We start from the raw sequence: 27,968 nt of genomic DNA, 5'->3' as shown, positions 1-27,968 counted from the left end.
TCACAGAATAAACTAGACCATAGAAATGGCATCTGTGAGCATGAAGAGTTTCTGTTAGGAAAAAAAAGCAAAGAAAACCCACAAAAATCTTCCACAGCACTCTAAAATTGAGAGAGGCAGGCACTGCCACAATTCAGCCAAAGAAGGCATTCAGCAAATAGGGTTTATTCCACACTTTCTTACCATGCAGGACATCCACACTTAGCGTACCTTCTTCCTCGGACCACAAAGTCTGGGCTGTGGCTTGGGTGCTTAAGTAGATGCACGCCCACACACTGCGGGGGCCTGTTGCCCAAGGTTAATCAGCTTTCACTGAATCCGCCCAAAAAGCAAGAGCAGGTATTTTGATCACACCTCCTACTCGCAAATATCCCAACCAGCTAAACTAACAGATGTCAACTTTGCCTCTGTAGATGCATTTCAAAGTTGACATTTTCATGTGACAAATCTAAAATGGATACACATCATCATGTCATTTGTTTGGTCTCAGGCTACTGGTACTCATTGCTTATTATGCTGACAGTTAAGTTAGAGATTAATTAAAGAGTAATCAGTCCATTTCCTTAGAAAATCTAAATTTTTATTATACATACTGTATTACACTGAAAATACGTACCCAAAGACAGAATATTTTGAATTTACAACTGTACAAAAAAACAATAGAAAACATACGGGCTATGCGATAGATGTAACAATTCACAAAATGACATTTCTCGTTAAAGGCACCAGATTCCCAGAGGGCTCTGGCTTAACATTTTTTAGTCTTTTTTTTTTCCAGTCAGATCATACTATGAAAATATGATTCACTCTTCAATTGTATAATGTCAAAGTCTCACACTCCTTGCAACTAGACAAGCAATCTGCACTTTGACATGACTTAGTCAAATTACAATTTCACACAAAGGTGTCAAGCAACTATCAAAGGCTCCTCTCCATCGCATCCAGTATCCTACGGTATTTAACTGAAAGGTTAAGTGGCAAAGCTACCAGTGAGAAAACAAGTTAACCCACAGAATACTGGCCCAACACTAGAGTGTTAACCATACTAAGTCTGGACAGCTTTGTATGGAGATAACTACAGAGAACTAGAGCAGGAAAAGTGTTCTGTCTAGAAGGAAGAAGGAATCTGTAATCAGGACTCTTGCTCAGCATCCTCCTCGGGCTCACCTTCATTAAAACAATTTCACTCTTTCTGGTCCTCATGGCATTCATGAAAGAAAGATGGAGCCTAAAGAAACCCGGACTTTGCTGTAGGGCAAGTTCTTAAAGAAGCCTGTGTATGCAGATGTGTTCTTTTTCCCCCCCTTAAGAATTAAAAATTTGGACAGGAAATAAACACAAGCCACTTCCATTGCTATAAGCCATATTTTCATTCATATTGCGCCCTGACTTGCACATCAGACAGGTAGGTGCTTCTTTACAAGCAAGGACAAGAGAAGCTGGGACATCCTGCCTTGCTGAGGTCCAGCAACACTTAAAGTTTGGGCTTGCTGTTTCCTAAAGCTTCGTGCTTGGGATGAGGGAAAGGACACAAACAGCTCCAAGACGACTCTGAACTACTTCTCTGGTCAATTAGTTGGTACATCAGCAAGTCATTCTGGAGTCAGATGTTTTTATTTAGTCTTGCAGCACACATTGAGCTTCATTGTACAGAACCCAGCTAACAACTAAGTGACTGAATATTTAAGACAAAAAATATCAAGTTCCAGGGCCAGATTTTGTTCTGTATGCAACAACTCCATTATACTGGAATTTAAATGATGTTGCCCTTTCTGAACTGTCTGGCACACTACTTTCAGGCCACTGGTTCAATGATTTCATTCTCTGAACCGAAGAGCTCCATGTAGTTACTTCTTACCGTATCGTTTTAAGAACATTGCAAAAGCTTCCCTTTCTTTATGCATTTAAAAAAAACCTTTCTAGATTCACAGATCAAGTTGAAATAATGCTATGGTGTTGAAGGTCATAAAGTCACTTTAAAAAATAAGTTACTTTGCAGTGTCATCTTGATCCTAATGACCTAACAGAATTAAAAATACTGTGTTTCTACTTAAAATTTCCATTTATTGCGTGACTGACTTCAAACAGGCCTGGAGACCAACTTTGTTATGCAGCAAAGAATAGGCAGCAGCATGGTAGGCTTCCAACGCACTACCACACTCGGATGACTCAAGTGCATTCTAGAAGGACTTCTTGAAGAGGGGAGGGACAGCTCTCTCCATCCCAACGCCACAGGTCTGAAACGCAGACTCATGCAGACTAAAAGTTTAGTGAGGTACCTCCATTAATCTCAAGTAAGCCAAAAGAGTCATCACACAGCAGCACTTTGTCACTACCAAACTGCAAAGAGTCTTGAAACAGCAATTTATAATAACAGTACATGCCCCTCAAGCCAGTCAATTTTCTAAAATTTTTTTTAATTGTATTTGGTACTTGCAGCTTATCTAGCAAGCAGGAACAGTTAAGACAGAAGTATCATACATATTTACTTTACAGGAAACTGGTCATCACAAAAAAAAAACTTTAAAAATCTGAATGCAGAAAAGGAATGTCACTTTCCTTTAAACCTTTCTTTTAAAAGATGAATCCTTTTATATTCTATTCTTAGCCCTTACTGTGTAACATAAGGAAATAAATTATAGCCATGAAAATGCATTTATACTGAACTCATCCTAAAAACTAAAACCCACTACTCATCCGCACTTGTCAGGCTGGTTTCTAGCTGCTTAAAGAAAAAACAAACAATCACAATCTACACTGCATCTGAAATGGGCTAATAAAGTGGAGGAGAGCCCACCATGTGACAGTTATATGTGGAACCTAACTTTCACCCTAAAACATGCACAACACTCCGTAACAGTAGCAGGTACCATCAAATAACTTGCCCACTACAGGAGCTAGAACATTGTGTATTTGCTCAAATATAGTTAAGAAATCTATAATTTTGGTCACATCTCAAAATGCTGTAGAATACAGATTCTTGTTACTTATGCTTTCCACATTCAGTTGGATAATAGGTTGAAAAACTAAAAATAAAAATGCAATAAAAAATCCTCAATAAAAAATATTCTAAACAATCACCTAAACATCTTTGTTAGTATATAAGTACTTATGGGATTTGGTCTGCTTCCTTTTCAGAAAAGAGAAAAGCCTCATTTTGTCCTAAGAGTTCCACTTTAACAGGAACCTCTAAGCCAGCCCAAGGTACCCCCTCAGCATTAGAAAGCCATTAGGCTACTCGTTGTACGTTTTCCTTCCAAGCACCATTCCCAACTAAGCACAGCTCCACATACAAGTACTGGCAGAAACCAGGCATTTAATCCAAGTCTCCCTCAAAGAATGAAAACAAGTCTCCGAACAATGAACCTTGAACTATGTACACATTCCCAATAAATGCAAGCTATAATTACACAATTAAAGTCAGGTTAAACCAGTGGTGTGAAAACAGTTATAAAGATAAAAATGTGCTTCTATTAGAAGGGGACAAGTATAAGGCACATTTATATGCCAGTATAATTGTAGCCACATTAGTGATTATAGTGATAACTGCACTGGTAAGAACCACAGCTATACTCAAAGCTTTTTGGATCAGGGCTTGGTAATCAAGCAACTTATGACTGCTCAACCAAACAAACATACATTAACACTGCCTCAAGACAAATTTTGTTTTGCTAACCATCTTATTCAGAGACATGTCAATCACTTGGAGGGGCATTTAAAAATGCAGCTGCAATCAGCCTTGAGATGTACTAGTTTTGTTTCCTCTCAGGCAGTTCAGAGGGCTTGACATGCAAGAGCCACAGATCAACTTCTACCCTTAGACATCCATGGCAAAGAAGTATCACTCCCACACAGCAACAACCCACGGCTACTTTTTTTTTTTGCCTAGTTTTGCTATTTTTTCAGAAAAAATTGTGATACTCAGTTTCTCTGGATCTCAAACTATGCCAAATATAGACTAAGTCGTGCTGGGCATGGACACTGACAATATAGCAAGCTAAAGCTGCTCAATCCCATCCTATGACCGAAGCATAAAGAGGCTAAACAGACAGTGGCTACCATTAGCCACTAGACATCTGCCACCTGCAATATTCAGTTATACTGCAACCAAATTACAAAATAACCAAGCATTGACCTGTGGTGCTTTAAGTGTCCATTCTTACAATGGAACCCACGTAGCCAATGAAAATATTTTTTTACAATAAAGATCTGTGCCCTTGTTTAAATGGTAAACTGTGAATGACTGTGCAGTAGTCTTCTCTTGTGGTACTCAGAAGTAAACTGCTCCCACCTGTAATCTTTCAGTTGTGATCTCCTTTTCCAGCATCTCAAACTGTAGGAAAACAAAACAAAAAGCCACCAACCACTTCCCCCCTAAGATCACCTTTCCTTTTACCGTATTAAAAAAAAGTTTGACATCATCTTCTTCTGCATTCACTGAGCCCAGTTAGGTCAAAGAGCCACAACTTCTATGCTGGAGGGTAATAAGAAATGTACACATGAATGCCATTTTGTACAGTTAACATACTTTATGAGCTGGTTGACTCTAAGCTTGATTTGGTCCAGTCTGCTGCTGCTGCATCTCTTAGGAAACATTTGTTATAGGTTTGTACTTCTTGAATCTGGTCCATTCACCAGTAGCATAGTTCATTTCAAAGACTGTATCAACCAACATAGTGGTGCTGCCAGTGCCATCTGCCTTTGGTAAATCTTCTGTATGCTCACTGAGTTTGATTTGAATGATGTCACCTTGCTCTTGGCAAGGATTCTCTGTGAAAACAAGAATAGAAACAAGTTATACATTTCAGCAACATGAAAAAGAGCACCTGATAGAGATTTAAAATCTCATGCCAAAAAAAAAACAAACAAACCAGAACCAATAGCAAGTAATGACACTATAGCAGGTAGCCACAAACTTTTTACATTGCATACATCACAGGCTATATTTTAAGTACAACAAAACCAAACCCCCAAAAGATGAACACATCCAAGGCTACAGTAACTAAACAAAACAAAAGGGGGCCATGAGCATGCCAATATCATTTCTGTCTGCCTTAAGAACTATAAGAGAAGGTTATATTTAGATAGGATTTGGTAAACCTGAACTACCGAAGTTCTATTTGGGATACATTTCACAGCTAAAAACCTCAGTTTTCAGCAGTTGTGGAGGCCCAAATAACTTCACTGAAATCACTCGCCCATAAGATTTTCCATTTCAGCATGAGTACTGAACAGTAAATGTCAAGCTATTGGAACTGACACTCAGGAACTCAAGAATATCACACTTGACAGTTATTTATTCAAATTTCAAAAGCTGTTGGCATTACTACTGTAGGAATTCATTATTATATACTTATGTATTTCACATAAACAAGTAACAGGTGCACACTTTCAAAAAATAAGATTCTACCTTGCATCACAAAAACATTGCTGTATGTATTAAAGTACATCCTGCCGCTGCATTCTGAAGTAGCATCTAGTACTAAGAGCACCCTCATGAATGCAGGATATACAAAACTTTCTTTAAGCCCAGTGATCATCACGGTAACTCTATCCTGGCCATCTTGAATACCACATTAATAACTACATTAATCCAAATGCACGAGCCACATTTAGGCTCCAGCACTCCAGTGAGAAGAGGCATTAAATACCAAATTAGAAACCAGAGCTAGTGCAGATGAGAGTTCACTTAAGGATTCTTACACCCATTCTCATCTTACAGTTAGTAGTCTGCTGGGTAAAGCAGCCTTCGTGTATCAAGGCCAGTATAGTATAAGACAGCTGATCTGTGATTCATAGCACCTGTAGCTACTCAAAGTGCCTGAGACAACAGCTGCTACATTTCTAACACTGTGGAGCTCAGGAAGAGGTTCTTAAAATGCAACTGTTACCTCAGGTTGCCCTAAAAGAAGGTGCATTCACCAGTCTTCTGGACAGAAGACTTGGACACAGTCTGTTCATTGTTCTGACTGGCTGGCTTATTTCTCCTCAACTCTTGAGCACCGATATCACGTGTTCTGTTCTATATATGTTCTGTGTTTAGTGGCTGCTGGGACAGTTCGATTCTTATCAGACCAAAGGCCCAAAGACCTGTTTCCAGGTAGTCAGAACTTCAATCCATTAAAACACACACAGTTCAGAGTAAAGCAGAGTAAGCTAAATCAAGACTCTTGCACTCACATATGTATACTCAGAAATGCTACGCTATTTCAGATTGGAGTACTGAAAAGCAAAGTAATTTAGTCTCAATACATGCCTCTGGATCCTGCCATGAATCCAAGTATAAGAGCCTTCTCTGGCCTTGTAACTTTGTTTGCAGTCTTGAACATTTCCTGTGCAGCATACATTTGCTCCCTCTGTAACAGATACAATAAATATGAATTCCAGTGGGGAAAACACTGCCAAAAGGTACTGTATTAATACCACGAGACAAGAAAAAGAATAAGGTAAATGTTTTATGTAGACATAAAATAGACAAAATCCTTAACCTCAAACCTTTCCCTCTTTAATGCTTACTCCTAACACTTGCAGCGACAACTGAATTCTGAAACACACTGAGAAGATTCTTTAAGTAGTTACAGAAAGATGTGTTAAGAGACTTGATGTTTACCCTATCCATTCTGTATTACGATATTTTTTTTTAAATGCTTCCTCTACAGCCCAAACAGCCTTGCTGTAATTTCAAAGAATTTTTTCAGTAGCTCTGCTTTACTTTTAAAAAAAGTCACACAGCTTCTTAAAGTGCAGATCCTGCAAGCTAGGCTTACAGGCACACTTAGTAAAGTCTTCAAAGCAGTTGCATCTCAAATTGATTACCTGTTTAACCTGAAGCACGCACATAATATACAAACATACCAGCAATAAGAAGCTGTAGCACATAAGTAATTGCTGTTTAGTTTCCTTCTCACTCTCAGGCTTTAGAAGAAGTGTAATGGGGAGTGGGAAAAGAAATCAAGGCTTTTGCCTTTATTCTATTGGTACCTTCTCTCCTACCACTGCAACAACATGATCCCTTTTAGCAGCTCAACATTAAATGCAACAGCTCTGCTGGAAATATGCCTTTCTCCCAAAATTCTTTGGGAAAAGGAACAAAATAGTGTTATGTAATAAGCTGCTGTAAATAAGGGCATCTGTAACATCAACACTGCACAACTAAAGTTGTGATTAACATTTAAAGGCAGCGATGCTAATGAAGCCATAAAAATGTTTTCATTATCTTTGGTTGCAGATAAGCAGCTTCAATCACTCCATGAACCTAAGGCCATGAATTGCCGACATATCAAGTAAGATCAATAAATAAAAATTTGCATATTCTAATCTACATCAGAAGTCACAGTTAAGAATTTTTTTTTTTTTTAAACTTACTGTAAGAGAGAGGCTTTTTTTCGGTGGTGGCTGTTGCTGAGTTTGAGGGGCCACTTGTGGTGCTTGTGCTGCAGGGGAAATGGCAGGAGGTGTGGTAGGTGTTAGGGGTGAGGTAGGTGTAGTTGCAGGTGTGTTAGAGTTACTATTGTACATGGGTGTTCTTTGTTTGAATTGTGCAGGAAGAGTTGTGGTAGCATTTGGAGCTGCAGGCTCTTCAGTCTGTCTGTTAGTCTGCAAGGCCTCTCGTGCAGAGCCAGCTGTGAAAACCAATCAGGATAATAAAAGTTATAATCCACAAACAGGTACCAGCAACACCAATGGACTTTATAAAGAGATCTAAAAATTTCAATTCTTTCAATTTAGCACCATGACTCAATATGCTAATACCCATCTGAAAAACTGAAGAGCTAATATTCCCTCCACTCATTTGCCTTCAGCAATCAGACAGTGAGTAGCTTTCCAATATGGATTACTCTGTATAGTACCAAATTTTATGTTTAATGGACATCAGTTATTAAATTGATCTACTTTTTAACTTATATTGCTATAACAACTGTATGCTGACCCTACCAAGATTATTGCTTTACTGTTATGTAGAAGCCAAAGAAAAATATTTCATAGTTTTTTTTTTTTTACCTAATGTAGCAGCAGCTTCCAAAGGAAATGGTAATTAAGCCTCAGCCAGTAACAAATACTGAAAATACATAAATACTTCAACAGATAAGAGAATTAAATGCAGTCTCCGAAATAATTCATTTAAACACTAACTGCTATGAGGGCCCAAACTCCTCAATATTGAGGAGCCCTAACTTTGATTTTTATCTCGAAGTTCATTTATTCACCTGTACTTGACCATACAGGGGAGTTACTATTCCAAACCTGACTGCAGCTGAAGATAAGTTATACAATCAAGTTACTGTGATTTCACAAGTTACTGCACTGTCCAGCAGAAAGCAGATACCCAGCACATGCCCTGGTTAGTTATATTTTATTGCAGCTTCTTGACATAGGCACAGCTTTTAGTACTTTCCATGACTCTCATGAGGTTTAAACTAACCAATTTTTACTGCATTCACAACAGACTCAAATGCAAATACAGATCAGCTCAGCTGATAATTCAGATCAGAGTTTAGAGAATTTGAGGGGTCTATCATTTATTCATCTAGGCACAGATATAGCATCTGTCTTAGCAATATAGCTCTTACCCAGTAAGATGTGGAACAGGACACTGGGTACTTGCACAAACATTTGTAACAATTAGCTGCCTACTGGTTTTGTACAAATCTTTTAAGTTTTATTATAGGCTTCCTCTCATGTCAGAATAATTGACTTGCATAAAGTAACATATGTCAATTATGCAACCTCAGATCATATGAAACCAACCCCAAGGATCTTGTGTCTCTCATTAAGAAAAGAGTTTTATATTCCATGCCCATATGGAAAGCTAGATACCCCACGCTCCAGAAGAAAATAAAGTTAGAAAAAAAAAAAAAGGAACAAAGACAGAATTTTAAACTAGGCTGCTTCTGCTGTTGAATACATTGCCAACACCCTGGAAAATAATACTAACTGCTGACAACACTGATGCGCTTTTGGCTGCACTCCTTCCAGAGATGCCAATTTTCTGCCAGGGAGGTTTGCATGGACCTTCAGAGAGATTCTGAACTGTTTCAGAGCCAAGTTAAACGATCAGTTTTTGCATATGACTTTCTATTGTGACCAACACGCCACAGCTCACATAAAGGCAGATGTTACAGTACCAGATATCAACAAGCACTTGTTAAAATAACGCATTAGACTGCAACAAGCACTTGTTAAAATAACGCATTAGACTGCAACATCAGTTCTCTGTTAACTACAAACTCGGGTAATGAATCCCAGTCATGCACATCTGTTACTGCAAACTGGTATGTTCCTTTAAGACTTTACATCCAGCAGGGAAGGAAAAGTAAAGGAAAGTGTGTTAAAATACAAGATGGAGAAAAAGCATTGTACAAGAGTTTTGTTTTTTAAAAACTGATGACAGTTTTCCAACACTGAAAGAAATGTAGCACTTCTCAAGTATGAGGGAGCTAAGGTATTAGCTATCAGACAAAGTAAAAGGAAAAAGGAAAAGCCTATGTGAAAGCTAACATGTACCTGCTTCTAGGAACACACGACTCTTGAAAGCAGTTATCCGTCTTGTAAATAGCATGCATATGGTTGTGTCTATATTGACTATATACTCTATCTTTATGTACATTACTGGTGTTTCTTTGGGAAAGAAAAAATTGTATTTCCCACTATAGGAAAAGAAAAAACAACCAGTAAATTAAGTCAATCAAGCAAAGCAGTCATTTTAAGACATAAAAAGAACAAGCATTTTCTTTATTTGGATAAGTACAGACATGTCATTTAACCTAAAGGCTGGGTTCTTGCAGTGGATTTTTAGACTGCTAAGGTCAGAGTTGAGGGACAGTATGTTTGTGAAAAGTTGGACAGTAAAACCGTATAGAGTTAGAAGTATTAAGTTCCAATAGCAAAAAAAAAAAAGTATCTTTTACCTGGCTGTGTTTCAGAGCTTGGGATATATGAGGAAGATGGCACCACACTGGGAGTAGCAGGTAAATAACTTGTAGAAGGTAGTGCTGGCTCATTGTTCAATGAGCCAAGTTTCTGTAAAACAGAAAAGTGTTATGGTCATAATGCATGTACTTATGTGCGGCTTTTCCATTTTAAATACAGCTTCAGAATTAGTACTGCTAGAATATTCATTATGGGAACTTAATTATGGACTCCTCTCATAAGGTTCAAATGTCAAACTTGCCCTAACTCCCTATACAAACTTTGTACATTAGAATTACCTTAGGAGGAAGAAAAACAGCTTTTATTTCTCATAATTCAGATCAAAGTTGCTTTCAAAGACACAGCTGAGCCAGAAAAAGGTATTATTGCAATGGAATATGTACATTTGCAGAGTTGAGCTGCTGGAATCAGAGATGCTGAAATTAACAACCTATCCTGTATGTTATATTTTTCCTAAGTAAAACTAAGATTTAAAAGACTCGCAGGTACTCAGTACTGTACACCGACCATGATTCTTAGCAATATTTAGCACTGACTGACCCTACTCTCTACAGACAGCAGCTCCCAAACAGTGCTGTCAATGGCATCTGCACTTGCAAACCAGGGAGTGCTTGCAGCCACCACAGTTCAGGCTGCACAGCAATGAGTGACCTCCAGCTGCCTTCAGTTCCCCTGCCCCATTTCTTAGTTATGGACATGGAGAACAGGTATCTGAAAAAACTGCATGGATACTATCTAAACATTTTCACAGTCTTGCAAAAGCAATGTCCTGAGATACAATTGAAGAAAGGTAAAGCTGCACCAGTCTTTCCAATGTGTCCTACCAGAAAGGATTAAAAGACCCACACCACTGACTGTACCACATTTAATATTGCCTTTTCAGTAGATCAACTTTTTTTTGGGAAGGGGAAAGAGTAGAGAAAAAAGTACTGTTAAGAGAAGGAGTGGATATCCCTGAACTGTATGGGTTTTAGGAAGAGATTATAAGCCACAGGTATTTGGACAGAGAAAGTCCGCTGTATTTCTCCTCCCTTGTCAGTAGTAATGGAACTGACTGAATCTATTTACAGATTGATCTGGAGACCTCAGAAGAAGCTGCCTTCTGAATTAAGCATCATTTTTACAAGATCACAAAGGAAACGGAGAAGAGAACCACTGAACAGTGCTAGCATACAGATTCTTTTCCTCAATCCAGGAGACATAAGTTTTTGAAGACTTCTTTCTTACTTAGCTACATAAAATTCATCTCTCCCTCCTAGGCATGGCCCAATGACAAGTACTCCTCACTCTGCATCTGTGCACACTGTTCCACTACGGTCACAAGTGATGCAGACTCTTGCAGGTGGTCCCAAAATGACTATCTCACTAGGTATAGGAACGTTCCCTGAACCTGGGATCTCTGACAAGAGGCGGCTTTTTTTTTTTTTTTTTTTTTTAAGATTACTGAGGCATGCTTCAACAGCTTAGAAAGCTATCAGTGTTTTCAAATAATGTGTATCATGGTCTCCTCATCTTTATGCTGTTATTTGGTTTGGGGGTAAGGTTTTCTGATGTTTTTTCTTTACCTGTGTAGACACAAGGCCAGCAGCATAATCTGGAGTAGCATTTTCTACTACTGTTTCTTCTTTGGCTTGCTTTTCCACAACTTCTGTATCTATTACATAGAAACAGAAGTCAGTTCAATGAAGTTTTCTTAAATAGTGAATTAGATTTACTTTTAAATAAGAATATAAAACCACATTTTTTCAGATTCTGCTAAACCATGCTTCAGAGGCATACGCTGGAAGTTTACAGTAATGAATATATAGTAAACTTCATAGACAATTTTATAAAAAACAATGGTGGAAAGAACCACAATATAAACACACATCAAGATACAGCAGCTGAGCAACTGGGCAGGACTAAATTTTCTGACAGTAAAAATCTTTTTTTTTTTTAAATTGCAATTGTGATTTTATTCTGAGATAGGTGTTTCTGGAAACAAATACAAAAAGGTTGTTCTGGGGGTAAAAAAAGCTGGCTACCATATCTTCCTGATACTTAGTGCACTATCCCTTGAGTAAAAGTAGTATATGAGATATGTATATGAGATAAACTTTTTAAAAATCTCGCCTGCAATTTTGGAGATACAGATTTTTTACGAGTTTACTCTGAATTTCTTTACATGGCTGTGCAACCAGTAGAAATAAGCATAGCAAAATCTGAGAGCAATTTCAGACCTGAAGCTAGTCTCACACCCATCTTTGTTGTGCAAAGCACAAGTTCTTAACACGGCACATTACATTACGATTAGTGGCAAAGGGGAAAACAAGTGGAATTTCTCCCTTCAGGCTGCTTGTTGCCCTTTTTTCTTGGGAGCTTACCTGAAAATGAGTTTTAACAAATCAAGAATAAAGTAGTACTATGAACCTAGATCTGATTTCCAAGTACATAAGCAGTGTTCTATACCAACCTAATGTCTTTCTTCTTCTCTTTGCTTCACGGCCAGCACCTACCATATCCAGCTCAGAGATATCTAAAAGCTGAAAAAGAATGCAGAATCACAGTAAGTTATTAAATTTTTGTCAGTTTGTATCTAAATATTATCCTTATTTTTTTTTCTTTAGTGTACTGATACATGATTCAAAATAGCATTACAAACTCACTTCCAAATTGGGAGGAGATCTGAGTGGAATGTAAGCGACTAAGAAAGAGTTCACCTACCTTTACTCCTCTTTCTTTGCGCAGAGGTGTTCGTGAAGGAGGAATAGGAGTCCTGTTTCCAGAAGGGCTAAATACACTAGGTGCTGAAGTACTCCTGAATGGAGCTTGTTTTGGTATTCCTTTGAGTGGTGCTTAAGGAAGATCAAAAAAGGCAGCAATTGAAATACTTGCTTCATTAGTTACAAAGAACAATAATAAAGAGTTCTTCAGCTTTTTTCCCTTCTTAATAGCCCTCCACCCCCTTAACTTCAAAAGTTTCTAATGTGGAACTGTCTACTAAACGTTTTTCAAAGGTCAGATTGGGCTTTACCCTTCAAACAAGGAGTAAGAGTCACTCCCTAGGCTAATGCTTGCAATTCCAAAGCTTAATAAGTAATTTTTATACAGTTACATGCCTTGAATGTTTTTCTGCACATTCTAAATGAATTAAATCAAATAAGCTGTCAAAATAACTGCTATCAAAATACACTTTTCAAACATACGTTTATACTTTCCTTATTTACAAAGAACAAAACTCAAACAAAGAATTAGACATCAATGTTCAGACTATTGCCAAAGTTAGTCTTTGAACATTAAGACCTAGTTACTTGGTAAAACTGTATCTAACCAAAGATTTTGGCCAGAGGTTGTTAAAATTCCTGTAACTGACTAACGAGTGCTCCTACAAGCTTCTTTCTTTTCATTGAGCTTACCATTTACATTTACTAAGGAGTCTCATCATAGCACAGGCTGTATTGTCACTAAAGGGGTCAGAACATGGGACATCAAGGTGCTCAAGCATGTCCAGAGAAGGGCAATGAAACTGGTGAGGGGTCTGGAGAACAGGTCTTATGAGGAGTGGCTGAGGGAGCTGGGATTGTTCAGCCCAGAGAAGAGGAGGCTCAGGGGAGACCTTATCGCTCTATATAGACACCTTAAAGGAGGCTGTAGCAAGGTGGGGGTTGGTCTATTCTCCCACGTGCCTGGTGACAGGACGAGGGGGAATGGGCTAAAGTTGTGCCAGGGGAGGTTTACATTGGATATTAGGAGGAACTTTACCGAAAGGGTTGTTAGGCATTGGAATAGGCTGCCCAGGGAAGTGGTTGAGTCTCCATCCCTGGAGGTCTTTAAGAGACGTTTAGATGTAGAGCTTAGTGATACGGTTTTGTGGAGGACTTGTTAGTGTTAGGTCAGAGGTTAGACTAGGTGATCTTGGAGGTCTCTTCCAACCTAAATGATTCTGTGAGAATCAGATCCATTTGTAGATGTCACGATGTACAGGGCATCATGAAAGAACCAAGATTTACAATGCCTGGGTTGAATACTAGTTGTTTTGATCCAAAGCAAGTTTTTGCAGGATGACCAACCTTTCGACTTTTATAAACCACAGAACATAATTGCCTACCCTTACACTTAAGACAGGAGAACTTTGGCAGCACATTGTAGCTGAAGGGGACACCAATACTCCCCCATCAAGGGTGCCATCACTCCGATGCAGAACATGGAGGCTGACCATCAACGCTGCACAGTTACTGTGAGAGACAGCACAGTCATGAGAGCCACACCTGGAGAGTTAATAAGCTGCAGGGTAGCCACCCTGGCTTCTTCCAGAGTGTCCCAAATCACCACTCTTATTAAAAGTGGCATCAGTCCTATTCATATGGGAATGCTTGGTTCTCCCACAGAAGTAACTACATTCTGCACCTCTGAATATAAATGCATGAATCTGGCACTGGAACAGGCTCCCCAAGGAAGTAGTCACAGCACCAAGCCTGCTGGAGTTCCAGAATCATTTGGACAATGCTCTCAAACATATGATTTTATTTTTGGGTGATGCTGTTGGAGTCAGGAGTTGCACTCAGTTCTGACTTCGAAGGAACCCCCAACGATATTCTATGATTCTATTTTTTTTTTTTTTTTTACCTCAAAGGCTCCCAATTTCTCCACCATCCCTGCTTTTTAAGGCAAAGGAAAAAAAACCCTAACACCTCAGATTTTAGAGAAGCTAATATATAGTTTGGAAGTACCACAAGGTTGGATGCTGCCTCAGATGAAAATGCTGTTTGGCTAGTGCTGTTATATTGCTTCTGCAGAGCTAAAGGCTTTTGTAATCCAATGGAAGGGTAAATTACTGCTTCACATGAGGGTTTAAAATTCTGGAGCTGCTGTTTGCACCAGGAGGATCCAACTTGGCTCTATACCACAAGCAGAAAAATTGCTGCCTCAATAGTAAGCAAGAGTTGCTACGCTTAAGCAGCTGTTCCCCCCCAACTTTACAGAGTTACTCCTCTATCTCACACTTTATATAAGCACTAAAACCAGCAATCTTTCATCAACCGCTAAAAAAAATCAGCTAGTCAAATACATGTTTGTCAGGTCTTTGAGCCATCTAACAATCTCCTCATACCCTACAATTTGATCAACATTTTAGATCAAACAGAATTTTGGTGTGATGCTGTATACCCTCAATCCTTCTATATATTTTACTGAAAACGTTTTCTGCACAGGACAATTCTCTGACCTATATGAGTAAGTTTCAGCAGTGGAAACCCCAGCTGGTCCCGTAACTGGTATTTCTAGAGACCACCTGGCTTTAAAGGCCAAAAGACTGCTTTAATATTGAATGGCTGAAATAAAAGTTAGAATAGGAAGTATCACAGAACTAATAGTCAGTTTCTACATGGGACGATTTTTAGTTCAAATTTCAACTGCACTTCTTGCATTTATGCAGGAAGCACAAACGTGTGGCTAAACACTTTGATGCTCAAATCTAATACATTAAAATGCATCAAGAAGGTGCGTTGTTTCTAGATGCCACACCGATAAGTTATTCAAGTTTTATACCTCAGCAACATACTGGCGGTCAGAAAAAAATCTAGCTATGCAGTGATTTAGAGCATTACTAATTTCAAACCCTCTTCTTGCTCCCAAACTTATAGAAAAAGATCAGGCAGTTAGGAACTTTGTGAACAGTTGAAATTCTTCCTTCAGCTTTGCATTAATTATTATACATCTTTTTCATGTCTGTTAAATAGAAGGCATTGCACATGCTTAGCTGCAGTAAGCAGCATTCCACTAAAATACCGTATTACTTAACACTCAGAAAACAACTAAGAATATCACAATGATTGGTTGGCTCTTAACTGAATGTTCCTTGCCCTTGCTTGCATCTGTTTGACAGATAAGAAAACCGCAGGTAAATCTCCGTTATGTTTAAGCTAGCCTCCTTGGGAGTAATCACAAGTTACTCCACACACTACAGTTAAGAGTATCTTCCCCTCCCTTTCTCTATGGGGAATTATATGGATACACGCTAGTTTCAATCTACTTTGCAGTATTTCAGAGACCACAGCAGATTACTGTGATCCACTCTGCTCCTGTTTGGAAGAACACAGCTTAGTCAGGAGTTATTCCTGGAATGATGCAAATCAAGTTCTTACTAATGTCTATAGGCATGATCTATCTGCACATGTTTTAAATAAGCATGGCAGATATTCTTGCTATCTAAAAAAACCACCACTCTTGTTCTTTTTGAGAAAACTTGTTAAAAATTTTAAACAGCTGTAAAGAAAGGAGTTAAATGTTTTACTTCGATATAAGTTTTTGTAGAAAACAGACTTAGTATTTTTAGTCTTCATCAAATGTTATTTTATCAGATTGTCTTTCAGGAAAGCGATACAAGTGAGCCATACTTGTTGTATCAATCTTTTTGACCAGTCCCCTGCCTTTGGCATGAAAAGGCACTCCTGCAGTCTTCTTGAGCTGTTGTGCAGTTTCTGTTGCTACAAAAAGAAAAAACCCAAAACTTCAGTTATTAAAAAATCTGTGCTGAACAAATACAATACTTGGCTTCTCATAAAACATTAACTAATAAATTAAAAGGTGGGAATATCGAGAAGAAATGTGTTTTAACTAAACAGGGCATTTATGTAAGGTACACAGTATTTGGCAAAATGCAAAGTCAGTATGACTCTGCAACTGACAAAATGGTCTAAGCTAAAAAAGATCTGAATAGACAATTTACTCGATAAAGATCTAAATAATTAAAGAAAATTTCATACAACATAAGATTTGTAGCTTTTTTTTTTTTTAAAAAAACACTGACTACTTAAGCCACAAGCAAGAATCAAACTGCAGCAATACAGCAGCAGGTGAAATAAACTCCTAAGATCACTCAGATCAGCTACCAGTATCTACATGCATACATATGTTGTCTTTTGTTAGTGAAAACCCTATTGGCTTTCACCCCTCCATAAAAACATACTGAGCAAAAGAAAGCATTAATTAGCAGAGCAGCTCTTGTCCCTGTTGCAGAAACATATGGCAAAATAAAACTGTCATACCAGTTTCATTTCAGGAGCTTTAACCAAAGCTGTCCCTCACAAGTCTTCACAACTGACTTAAATATACCCACAAGAGAATATATCTGTGCTTTAAAAAGATACAGCTTTCTGTATCCCTTTTAAGTCTGAAGAGCATTTCAATCAAGACTAACATTTTAATATAATCATGGCTAGAATGACTTGCACCTGCCTTCTTCCACACATGCCTGTTTATCAAGGGTATGTACACATGGAAAGAAAAAAAGCTCATATATGGCAATATTTTCTGTTATAAATCTTTACTGAAGAATAAAGCTAACAATGAATTTTCCTTTCACGATTTAATTTGTTACTCAGTGTTATAAACTAGCTGTAACACTACTTACACTTCTGCAAGAGTTCAGCTCGGAGAGTGGCACTTTTAGGTTTCCTTTTCAGCTGGAAGTGTTTCACTGGGGGAGTAAGTGGCCCAGCTAGTGTTGTCAAGGCATTTTTGTTTAAGTATTGGCATTCCAACGGCAACATAGCTGATGTTTCGCATTCACTTACTGCATAAAGAGTTAACACAATACACATGGGTATAAACATCTGATAGCTAATTACAAAGCATTCTACAACTTGACTCTACAGGTGTTTTAAGTTTTAGATTACTCAATTAAACACCAAGAGTAATTTAGTTCTAATTAAAACAGTATATAGCCCCTTAATAAGGTGGTTTTTTTTTTTTACACTAAGTTCATAAGAGCTCCCATGTTAATCGCCTAGACAAATTATAGCAATCGTAAGTGAGCTACCATTGTTAGAGTAAAAAAATAAAGGAATTCTCAGATTCTTCCTTTTTGTGTAGTTTTTGAAGACTACTAAGCAGAAGTCAAAACCAGGAATGTGGGTAGACAAATCAGAACCAGGAATGTGGATAGACAAATGATCATTTGTGTACAGTAAAAAACAAGATGCTTCTACCTCCAAGGCATTCCACTATCGGAATATCGCAATCCTAACTCCAAGCCCATTTCTGATCATTGATGCCTAAGGGGCTTTTTCTGGGCAATTTGCTAAATCAAACCCACTGAAACAGGAGTGGCTTTGCACCAGCATTTACAACACTGTTTGAAGTAGAAACTGTGCAAGTGCCTGGGCCGGTATTACCAGCTACTGGACCATCCACAGCTAGTCAGACAGCAAGTTAATGCTCCTTGTGACCAGTCCTTCCCTCAGCACCTATCATTTGTTGGCTAGATGAAGACTTAGGGCAGAGATAACCCACCCACCCCACACAGGTGCTGCAGAAACCTCTCTTATTGTTGTCCTTAGCACAACATACAAGAGAACAGTGTTTAACAGCTTAGCTTATGAAGCTGCAGTAACCCAGTATTACCTGACTGTACATACAGTCCGTCTACAGCACTAGTGAAACCACATTAACTTGTATGTTGCCCTTCACAAAGGGACGCGGTGTGAGTTCTGATGATTTGTGAAGAGATAATTTAAGAGGTTACCATTCCTCAAATGTCACAGTTCCAGTATCATGCCAGGTCATGAACTGTGGCAGTTATGAGAGAAGACATACTGCTTGTCCTGATACCAATACTGTTAAGACAGTACAGTATCTTCACTCCCTGTGAAGAGAAAGGTTGTTCCTGAAAAAAGGTATCGTATTTCCATAGCTTTCTACTACACACACTTACCTTTTTCTCTAAGCTCTCCTAAAATATCTTGAACATTGGGATTCTGTTCTTCAAGATCAAGGTTAAGGGAGCCAGTATCTGGAAAGGATTTTAAAATATCAGCTACCATTAAGACCCAGGGGTCTGAATCCAAGGTAGCGAGCTGGATAATTTCAGTCAGTGCCCCTTTCATCTAACAAAAAAAGAAAAAGAAAATCAGCCAATTGGAAACCGTTTTAAACAGGTTGTAATTGGGTTAATTATATATACATATATATATATATTTAAAGACACTAGTATAAACATGCACAATGTTTTACTACTGGGGAAGGGAAGAGGGAGACTGCTTTAACACAGTTATACATTTATTACAGAATGAAGCAAAGAATTAACCAAAATTTTTCTTACTAAATACTGTTTTTGGTTTATCTAACAAGTGTGCTTTGAGCTTTTGGCAGCTCAAAGCTTCATTCAGCACAGGACATTTTCACTAGAAACAGGCCACATTTTTACAGCATTGTCCCTGTACATTCTATGGCCCACTTACACACCCAGTGTAACCACAGATTACTATCAGTCAGTATTCAACTAGAATACAAGTTAAGAACAGGTGTCTGAATTAAGATGTACCCTCTTTTGTGCTGCAGAATAAAATAGCAGAGACTGTATCTACATCACACAAATGTAAGCCAAGTCCTCAAAATTTTAGTTAAGCTTAGGCCAAAAATTGTTTCATGCTAATAAAACTTGCAATACTTGACAAAAACTATTACAGAAGTACACCCAGCCCTCTAATGCCACAAGTAGTTAAGATTTTTCCATCTATATTAGGCTTCTGTAGTGAGATCTTTTTCCTTAAGCATTTATCTCAAAAAAGGGGAAACGTAAAAATTAATGAAAATATAGTCATGGTAATTTTTTGAATTACTGATCAACACACGTTAGCATTAGTAAATAAAAATCTAGTGATTGCAGCTGGGATTTTACAGAGTGAATTGCTATTTCTTAAAGTAGCTGTTTTAATTCATTAAATTTACTTAATTCATTAAATTCAGCTTAAACCTCTGAAATACAGACCAAACACTTGTTTTTCTTAAGAAAACTGCTTATGTAAGCATTAAAAGTATTAGCTTCACAGAACTAAGATGATCGAGATGTAGTGCATTACGTATCAAGCCACAAACATCAGAATAAAGTCACTGAAAATGTTTAATGCTGATACCATACGTATAGAGTCTATCTAAAGAACTTATGACCAAGTATAAGGAAACACTTGAATTTTGACTATTCACAGCTGATTGTGGCCCATTACAATGTCTACCTGTTTCTGAACAGAAGGAGAAAAGCAAAAGATTTGTCTTCACCTTAATGCTGTATTTATTTCCCTTCATCTCAAGCTGGCTTTCTCTCATATGAAGAGATCTAATAAGCTTACCGTACTCATGCAACCCTAAGAAATGAAAGCTGAATTTTTGCTCTCCATTCGCCCCCCAAGCACTTTTAAACCTCAGCAGTCAGAGGCAGACAAACACTCACATTTCCCAGTTCTCTTCACCCACACAATGTTAGTGCCCTCTCACTTTAGTCAGGTGTAAAAACAAGTGCTTTTAGAGGGCAGTTTGTCCTTCAACACGAGCAATGCTTCGTGTGCTCACAAACAAAGCGGATCAGTTTGTCCAGCTGCAAACCTAGTAGCTCCCAATAGCTTCCAGCTCGATCAGCCCTCAGTGTGGCTCACTAGTCAGACTTTAGAACCGGGAAAACAGCAGAGCAGAAAGTTGACACCACAACAGTCATTTGCCATTTTCAGCAGCACAATTGATTTGCTTTGGATTAAAGTGACTGCATAACCATGGCCTCGCACTGATCAGTGTGCTGTCAAATTCAGCCAACGCTTACCCAAGGGAGAGAATCAACTTCTAAGGCTCTAGTCTTGGGTGTCCTCCACAGCTCTTTTCTTTCTCAGTAAACATAAAAATCCCTCCCAACTCCACACAGATTTGTCAGTCTCTGTTCTAAGCCTACACTGCCTGTCACAAGTCGTTTCTCCTACAGCAGATGAACGAGTGTGAATACTACCCAAAGTCCTGTATTCTCATATCTGTCCCCTAGGGATTCAGGACTGCTTTATGCAAAACACCTGAAAATTCAAAACACACAAAGACAGCTGCTGAAGCTGTGATTTATTTCTAACCCCTGTACCAGCTTTTATCTGGACACCACAGATATGCAGATAAATGCATAGAACGCAATTTTTCCATCAAAAACTCAGACAATAGTTGGAAGAAAGATGTCCCCAGTACCCTCCTAATTTAGCCTTTGTATCTGCTCCACTGAACTCACTCTCGCACCCAAAATTCAGAGTTCCATCCTATATTACATACGTTCCTATGGCACTGCTGTCCAGGCAAGTTACATCCACACTGCCCTCGGGACAGTCTGAGCTCAGGCCGCTTGCTGCGCCACAACGACTACGCTTGGCACGATTCTGGTTCCTTCAAGGAAGGAGCGCAGGAAGAATTTGTTCGCCTAGCACTGGACAAGTCACATTATCACGTAGCCTCCCAGCAGACGGTAACGGAACAGTCCCTGCCATGCACAGGCACGTGGAAGACTCTCCACCGTGCACTGTGAGCGACCCAGAGACCTTGCCTGAACACAGGTTTGCATTTGACAAGCCTGGATTTGAGTTTTGCTGCAGGTTTGCCTCCAAGCTGCAATTTAAATACACATTCCCAGTTTGCAGTTCAACTGGTAGCCAGAAAAAAACTTTTGTTGTCTGAGAATGCATGAAATGCAGCTTAGCATTTGAGAATCCTAGGTATGTTTTTTTTTCCCCCTGTTACTTTTCAGCACAGCCATAATCCCAAAGTCTTAACTGAGTAATATTGTAACACTGGGTCAGGAAGAGCCTGATAGGCTCCACCAGTGTCTTGTTAGGCATGAATGTCAAGATCAGATGCAACATATTCTGGCACTTCTCTCATCTAAAACTCAAGCATCTTAAGTATTTTTCTCAGCCTGCTGGCATAGGACATGATGAGAAACATAGCAAGAAAGGATCAGGCAGGTTGGAAAAAGCCCAGGAACTGAGACAAAGGGAGATTAATAACGGCTGTGCAGGAAGAGCATAGACACCGCACTGTGGGAATGGGTGAAGAGAGGAAACATTACTAGAAATACGCCAAGTCATAGCTCCAGCAAGACTTCTTGCAAAGCATTCCCACTAATTTGCTTGCTATTAGGCCTAAATTAACGTGGGACTATGCCTTTAAACAACTGCACCAATAGCTGGCTAACAAAGCCTATCAAGCTCTAATCTTTTAGGGGCCACAGGTTATATTTAATAAGTACCTGTGCAATTACAGAGCATTTTCATTAAGCTAAAAGCACTGGATGGAAAGCACAGTATTAATATTTATGTGCTACAAAACTAGGATGGATCAAATCACACTATTGTATACGTATTATTTTAATAATGACAAAGTGTAAAGTGGCCAGAAGTAGTATTAGATTAAAATACATATTGCATCAGAGAAAAATGGACATTAAATGTACGCCAGAAAGCTGCATAGCAGCCTGGCTGTTCTGAACACGGAGGGAAAGCGAGTGCCAGGCACCTGCTTATGCCTTTGCACTAGTGCCCCGCAATTCTCACTTGCATGGATAGGTGACTCCTGGTTCATACAAGCAAGCAAAAAAATAGACTTTTACTCTCTTTGGCACAGCTCCAGTCATAGAAGGGCTGTGTACCTTACTTTTAAGTTACTTTTATGGAGCACAGAAGCACACAGTCCTCATTCCAGACCTGACTATAACATCAGTCTAACCCTGAACAAATAAATGAAACCCTTGCACAAAACAAAAAACCTTGCTGTCATGGATGTGAACTGGGCGAAAAGGAATATAATATGCAAAATAAACAGAAGTTACTGCTCTGCCAACATCACCACTACGCTGAGCATTAGGCATGATTATCTAGAAAGAGTTCAGCAGAAAAAAAGCTGGGAGGCAGGGAGATTTGAGAGTTCACAAACTCTGCCCATAGAAATACAGCAGGAAAGGATATTTTTGATAACCGCCTACAAAACACTGAACTATTAAAATAAATATGGGAGCCAATTATCCTTATTAGTCAGCGGGAACAAACAAGCTGTAATGAGGTTCACAGCATGATAAAAATTTAGGTTTATTACTTATCCCACAGGAGTATTACGAGGATTAAGTCACTAATATATACACAATATTTGGAGCAGGGACTGAAAACACAGTACAAAATTGCAGGATATTGCATTTGAGAAGAAGCATAACACTTCAGCAAAGGACTGAGCTTTCAAGAGAGCTCATTGAAGATTTGCTTGTCTAGACTGCAGCCTTCACAGAGATTTAGAAAGGACAAGCAGCCAATTAAATCCCTTCTAAACCAAGTAATACCACACTTCTCTTGATTACCACATCAATTTTTACTCAGATATCTGCCTCCAAATGGTTTCCATGCTACTCTGTGCCAGTTAAAATGCTATTATAAAGAGAACAAAAAAAGGTTTTGAAGAGAACTAAGTTCAATCTGTTATCTAGAGAGGGAAATATCATTTAACACGACCAGAAGTATATTCTGCATCCTCTATCAAGATCCTCAAAGCTTTACAAAGCTGATACAATGTTTTCTAATACTATTTTAAGTTTCCAAATGCCAGCTCAGTGCTCCTCACACACGATCTATGGATTGGCACATGGTATGGAAAACATACATACTACTTCCTAAGGAGACTAATAAAATAATTTCATAGTCAAGTTAAATCACTTTCAGATATGAGAATGATTTCCAAGTGAAGAATTTCACTTCCAGATAGCTAGCTACAGGTATGCCAGTTAAAATAGTGCAAACATCAACAGTAAGCTACATAAATAGGTTTTATTTACGAAGACTTGTTATCAAACTCATCACATGAGTGTCTGATAAGACATCCCCTTCAGTCAGCAGCTTGGTTCCACCAGCTATTTTTTATCATTTATAGAAGGAAGACTATGATGATACTAGCAGAGCTACTAACAACGTTAAATGTTTCTGCCTCCTTGGTTTTTCATTTTTAAAAGGAGGGTTTTTTAAGCTCTTCCTCTCAGTAAAGAATCATATTCCCTCCAAATAATTAAAATGTTACAGGTACTTTGTAAAGGGCTGAAGATACAGTAAATCCCTTGATTTACTTGATTACATCTTGATCAAGTGTGCTCTGTTTACCAAGAGAACATTAAATTTATGATTGACTTCACAAACAAAGAAGTGAAAAATCTCACAGCATCTTTTGTTTCAGCAGCAAGAAGAGCTTTATATTTGGAATACAACTAATCACTGTAATTATCTATAAAAAGGAACAGCAACCAACTTGCTCTTATTTAGATACACTTCATCTCCATGGTTAACAAAAGCACAAATCAAGTGCAGTTGCTGGCTACCTGTTCCTTAATTTTAATCAAATTTAAAAATAGTTTTTATGTATCCAGTGAACACACAGGGCATTTCAACATATTATTTTAGTTTGCTTCAATGTTGCTCCCTCAGAGAGCTGGCATTTGACTGTTATTTATGAAGGAATTTTACAAAGCATAGGGACCTTTCTCTTAGGCCTAAAAACCACCACTAATTTGTTGGCTTTTTTTTCTGCACACTGCAATACTTATTTCTTCCAAGCTCCTTGGATTTTCACACAGCTTCATAAGAATCTTGCATACCCAACAGTTCATGTGAGCCTATGGAGTTCCCTACCCCTCTCTTTCTGGCCTGGGTTATTTTGTTTGTCCAAAACACAACTGCGTCTATCACATAGAAGTAAGACAGCCTGTGCTCTGGACAGGCACTAAGCATAAATATCATGTTTAAAAAAAATAAAACAGATGAAACATACTGAGCAAGTGTTTTTTTTTTTTTAAAGAGACAGCATTTACATTTAACTACGAACATCCACACAGACATATAGTACACGTAGGGGTCTGTCTTGCCACAAACTAGTGCTTACACTTGATGCCTGTGCATTTGCAGCTTAGAAATACACAAAACACAATCAGAATGATGTAGTCTCCCCACACCCTGTCTAGTACACGTGTATAAGAAGTGTAAGCAGCTGTGTCCTACACAAGAGACTGGTGCAAGCACAGCCGAGGTGCAGATTAACTGTGCACCATCTCCGTAATTGTTATGGGAAGCCATACCACACACGGCACAAGTAGGATAGGAATTCTTTAAACCTGACTGATTCACGTTAAGCTTCTTCAGTCACTCTTCAGATATTGCCCCAAACACCAGTAGGTAGTAATAAGCCAGCTGCAGATGAAGTATGGTCCAGTGCCAAGCGAATAACATCTTCTGGACCTACAGGTACTGCTTGCAGAGGCAGCTCAGGCTTCCACCAGCCAGCTTATTAGCCGGGGTAGGAGAGTAAAGGAAAAGCACCAGCTGTTCGCAGAAAGGTAAAAATGTAAAGATGGCAGTTTTCCCCTCAACTAAGATGCGAGTGCAAGAAGGTGGGAAAAAAAAACAACACTGCTCATCACAGACCCTATATCCTTCATCTCCAAAGTTTCAGCACTTGCTGCTGTCCTTCCTAAATCCAAGATGTTCAACTCGGGACACCTACACAGCTGCCAGTACTAAAGAAGAGGAGTTAAGGAAGCCTAACGCACACCGCCGCTCCTAGCCACTCCTGCCCCTCTCCTAACCCTGCAACGGGCTCAGAAAAGCCCTCTCCTCCAAAGCAGCGCCAGAAGCATGCAACCCGCCCCAAAACACAGCCCTACACAGCCCGTGTGGAGGTGTGAGAGAGGTTTCGGGTGGAAAATTGCTTCCAAAAAGCCCAGTGGCAGGCTCGTTGGAGGGCAGGGGGGCAGCAGCAACGCCTGAGGTGCGCTCTCGCCCTGTTCAAGGGAAACCCGAGCGCTTCTCCTCACACCACGGCCCCCTGCCCTGCAGGCCAGGCCTCGGCTCACTGAGGCCTCCTTTTCCCCCTCTTTTCTCCCTATTTCTCCACAGAAAAGCGGCGGGGAGAAGCTCCCCGTGCCCCCTTCCCCAGCCACCTGCCCTTGAGGAGTATTTAAAACAAATTAATGAAGAAAAAGACGCGTGGGGGGAGGCGGTGCTGGCGCTGCCGCCCCCCTTTCTCCCCTCACGCCTCGGCTGAGCTCCCCCCGGGGCTCTCACCTCATCCACCGCCCGGCGGGGCAGGTGCAGCATCCCCAGCAGCAGCTTGAGCTTGACGGCCGAGGAGAGGCCGTGGAAACAGAGGCGGATGTTGTCGATGACGGACGCCGTGAGGAGCGAGGCGATGCTCGGCGGCGCCCACAGCTCGTCCGTGGAGCCCAGCTTGTTGTGCAGCCACAGGCCGGTGTCGCTCTCCCGCATCGACGCCATCTTGGGAGCGGGGCGAAAAAAGAGGGGGTTCTCCACGGGCATCTTATGAAGACACCTAAAGGGAGGGAGGAGGGGTGAGGACCCCTGCGGGTCGCAGCCTTGTTCGTAACCCAAAATGGCGGCGCGCTGCGAGGTTGGCTCTAGGGAAGGCGGAGAGCCTGCCGTAACCTAAAATGGCGGCGCCCAGGCGGCGGAGCGCAGCGAGGCTGCTCGCGTCTCTCGCTCAGGTGCAAAATGGCGCCCGCCACAGGCATGTCTTCCGTAACGCAAGATGGCGCCGGGCGGCCACGGCTCGTCGCGCCTCACGGTCTTCCTCAGCGTCCCCGGGGCTGTGAGGCGCCGGCAGCCAGGAGCAATGGGGTGTTAGTTCCCCGCGGCTCCGAGGCAGAGGCCGGCCCCTCGGCGGCCCAGTGTGCCGAGCTGCCGCCGCTGAGGGCGGGAGAAGGGCTGAGGGCCCCGCTGCGAGCCCGCCCTTCGCTCCCTGGGGTTGGGCCGGCCCTCCGGGCGCAGCGAGGGGAGCCGGAGGTGGCACCACGTCTCCTTCCCTCACAGCCCTCATGTTCTCCCTCCCACCTCACATAAGGCCCGTATCAGCCGTGTTTCTGTTTTGCCCGTATTGAAAATGCACCCTGTATCGCCTATCAACGTCTAATTAAGGGGCTAATAACATCTTAAAGTGAACCCACCTCCCTCATTTCTGGCTTCCTCATCGCTCCCATCCTTCTGTCAGCCTTTTGGCTTTCTTTTTACCTCGGCCGGCTGGCACAGCGTGCCAGCGTGGTTGCTGGATGATGAAACTTCCCTGTAAGGCTGTCATTTGACAAAAGTGGAGTTGAGTGCCTTTTTCATCGTTTTCCCCGGAGATTTTTGTGCCGGGATGTAGGAGGTTACCTCTGTCTGATAGACTAGCGGTAGCTACTCACATTGGGGTTTATTAAGCGTACGTTCATATTCCCTTGTGATTCAGCTCATTGTTATTTAAATATGAAAAATTAATCAATTGCCTAAATCCCAGAAGATTTAGAGTTATCTGAGTGTGGCATAAACGGTTCATTTTAGTGTCTTTCTAGCTGAAGATAAAGCAAAGGAGTTGTAGGAGTGCACAGCAAATTCACTTTTTTGAGTGATTTTTTTTAAGCTTTTGAATGAAAATGTTTTCTTTGCAACTTTCTTCCTATAAAGGAGGCAGTTTACAACCTGACTTCTCTAGGAGAGCAAAGCAGTTGTTGCTGAGGCTCTTTATGTTTCCTCAATCCTGTTACAGAGTAGGTTACTTTGTTCTCATTGCAGCTCTTGGTCTTGGCTGCTCAGGGTCTATGTTACCCTGATTTTTATCAGTGTGGAAGTGTTTTAGAGCAAAAAGTTTCTATGTGAATGAATTACATATGAGTACAATGGGATTTTTTTTTTCTTTCAGAGCCAATCATTGAAAATGTGTGCACATAACATGCTTTTCATTATTATTATTATTTTTAAACAAAACTGTAATGGAATAGTATTAGTTTAGACATATAAATAACATGTAACTATCACTAGTAACCTTTACTTTCCATTAATTACATCCAGTTGTTTAAAGGAAGCACCAATATTCTTAAAACTTAGGCATCTGCTTAACCATAGTGCAAAATCCCATTGAGTTCACTGACACTGTTGCATAGCAGGAGAATGAGTTTTGGGGTGCAGGTTACCTGGGGGTGGTGAGTGTGTGTTCCTGTATTTTATGTAGCGTCTCACAGAATCAGGTCTGATTATACTTAAGGTTATACATTCTGCTGTGAGAAAGCATTCTGAAAATAAAAACTGCAAAGTGGCACAATGGTGACAGAATTCCCCAAATCTGCCAGTGAGGCATAATTTTAATAGCTCATCCTTAATTCTGCCTTTTTTTTTTTTTTAACTTTTGAAAATGTATAATCCACGAGAGACTGTACAGCCATTTTACAGTTGTCTTCAAGCAGTGGT

General features: G+C 40.0%; 1 protein-coding gene across 2 annotated transcripts; it reads right to left on the bottom strand.

Moving 5' to 3' along the window:
• Nucleotides 1–694: 694 nt before the first annotated feature.
• On the bottom strand, nt 695–27,296 carry NELFA (negative elongation factor complex member A). 2 transcript variants are annotated; one of them, XM_080589980.1, is made up of 12 exons: nt 26,693–27,296; nt 25,797–26,061; nt 18,623–18,794; nt 17,321–17,482; nt 16,305–16,394; nt 12,634–12,764; nt 12,383–12,452; nt 11,496–11,584; nt 9,909–10,020; nt 7,366–7,622; nt 6,257–6,356; nt 695–4,770 (listed from the first exon to the last, which is right to left on the bottom strand). In XM_080589980.1, the coding sequence occupies exons 2-12, from the start codon at nt 26,046–26,048 to the stop codon at nt 4,586–4,588; spliced, it is 1,620 nt and encodes a 539-aa protein (XP_080446106.1). In that variant the 5' UTR covers nt 26,049–26,061; nt 26,693–27,296; the 3' UTR covers nt 695–4,585. The 2 variants fall into 2 exon arrangements, with proteins under 2 accessions (XP_080446106.1, XP_080446105.1); XM_080589979.1 differs by lacking the exon at nt 26,693–27,296 and adding an exon at nt 26,175–26,573.
• Nucleotides 27,297–27,968: the final 672 nt, after the last annotated feature.

This window comes from Anser brachyrhynchus (assembly GCF_964034855.1).
Source record: "Anser brachyrhynchus genome assembly, chromosome: 4".
NCBI classification, from domain to species: Eukaryota; Metazoa; Chordata; class Aves; order Anseriformes; family Anatidae; genus Anser; species Anser brachyrhynchus.
The sequence above is the reverse complement of the archived record's forward strand: the minus strand, read 5'-3'. Positions and strand labels throughout refer to the sequence as shown.

Excerpts from the sequence above, each read along its gene's own strand:
- NELFA (XM_080589979.1), bottom strand. The coding sequence starts at position 26,260 with ATGCCTGTGGCGGGCGCCATTTTGCACCTGAGCGAGAGACGCGAGCAG. Across the intron at positions 18,795-25,796 it reads CCCGCCGGGCGGTGGATGAG|ATGAAAGGGGCACTGACTGA; the intron begins GTGAGAGCCCCG and ends TTTTTTTGTTAG. Across the intron at positions 4,771-6,256 it reads ATTCATGGCAGGATCCAGAG|AGAATCCTTGCCAAGAGCAA; the intron begins GCATGTATTGAG and ends TTGTTTTCACAG.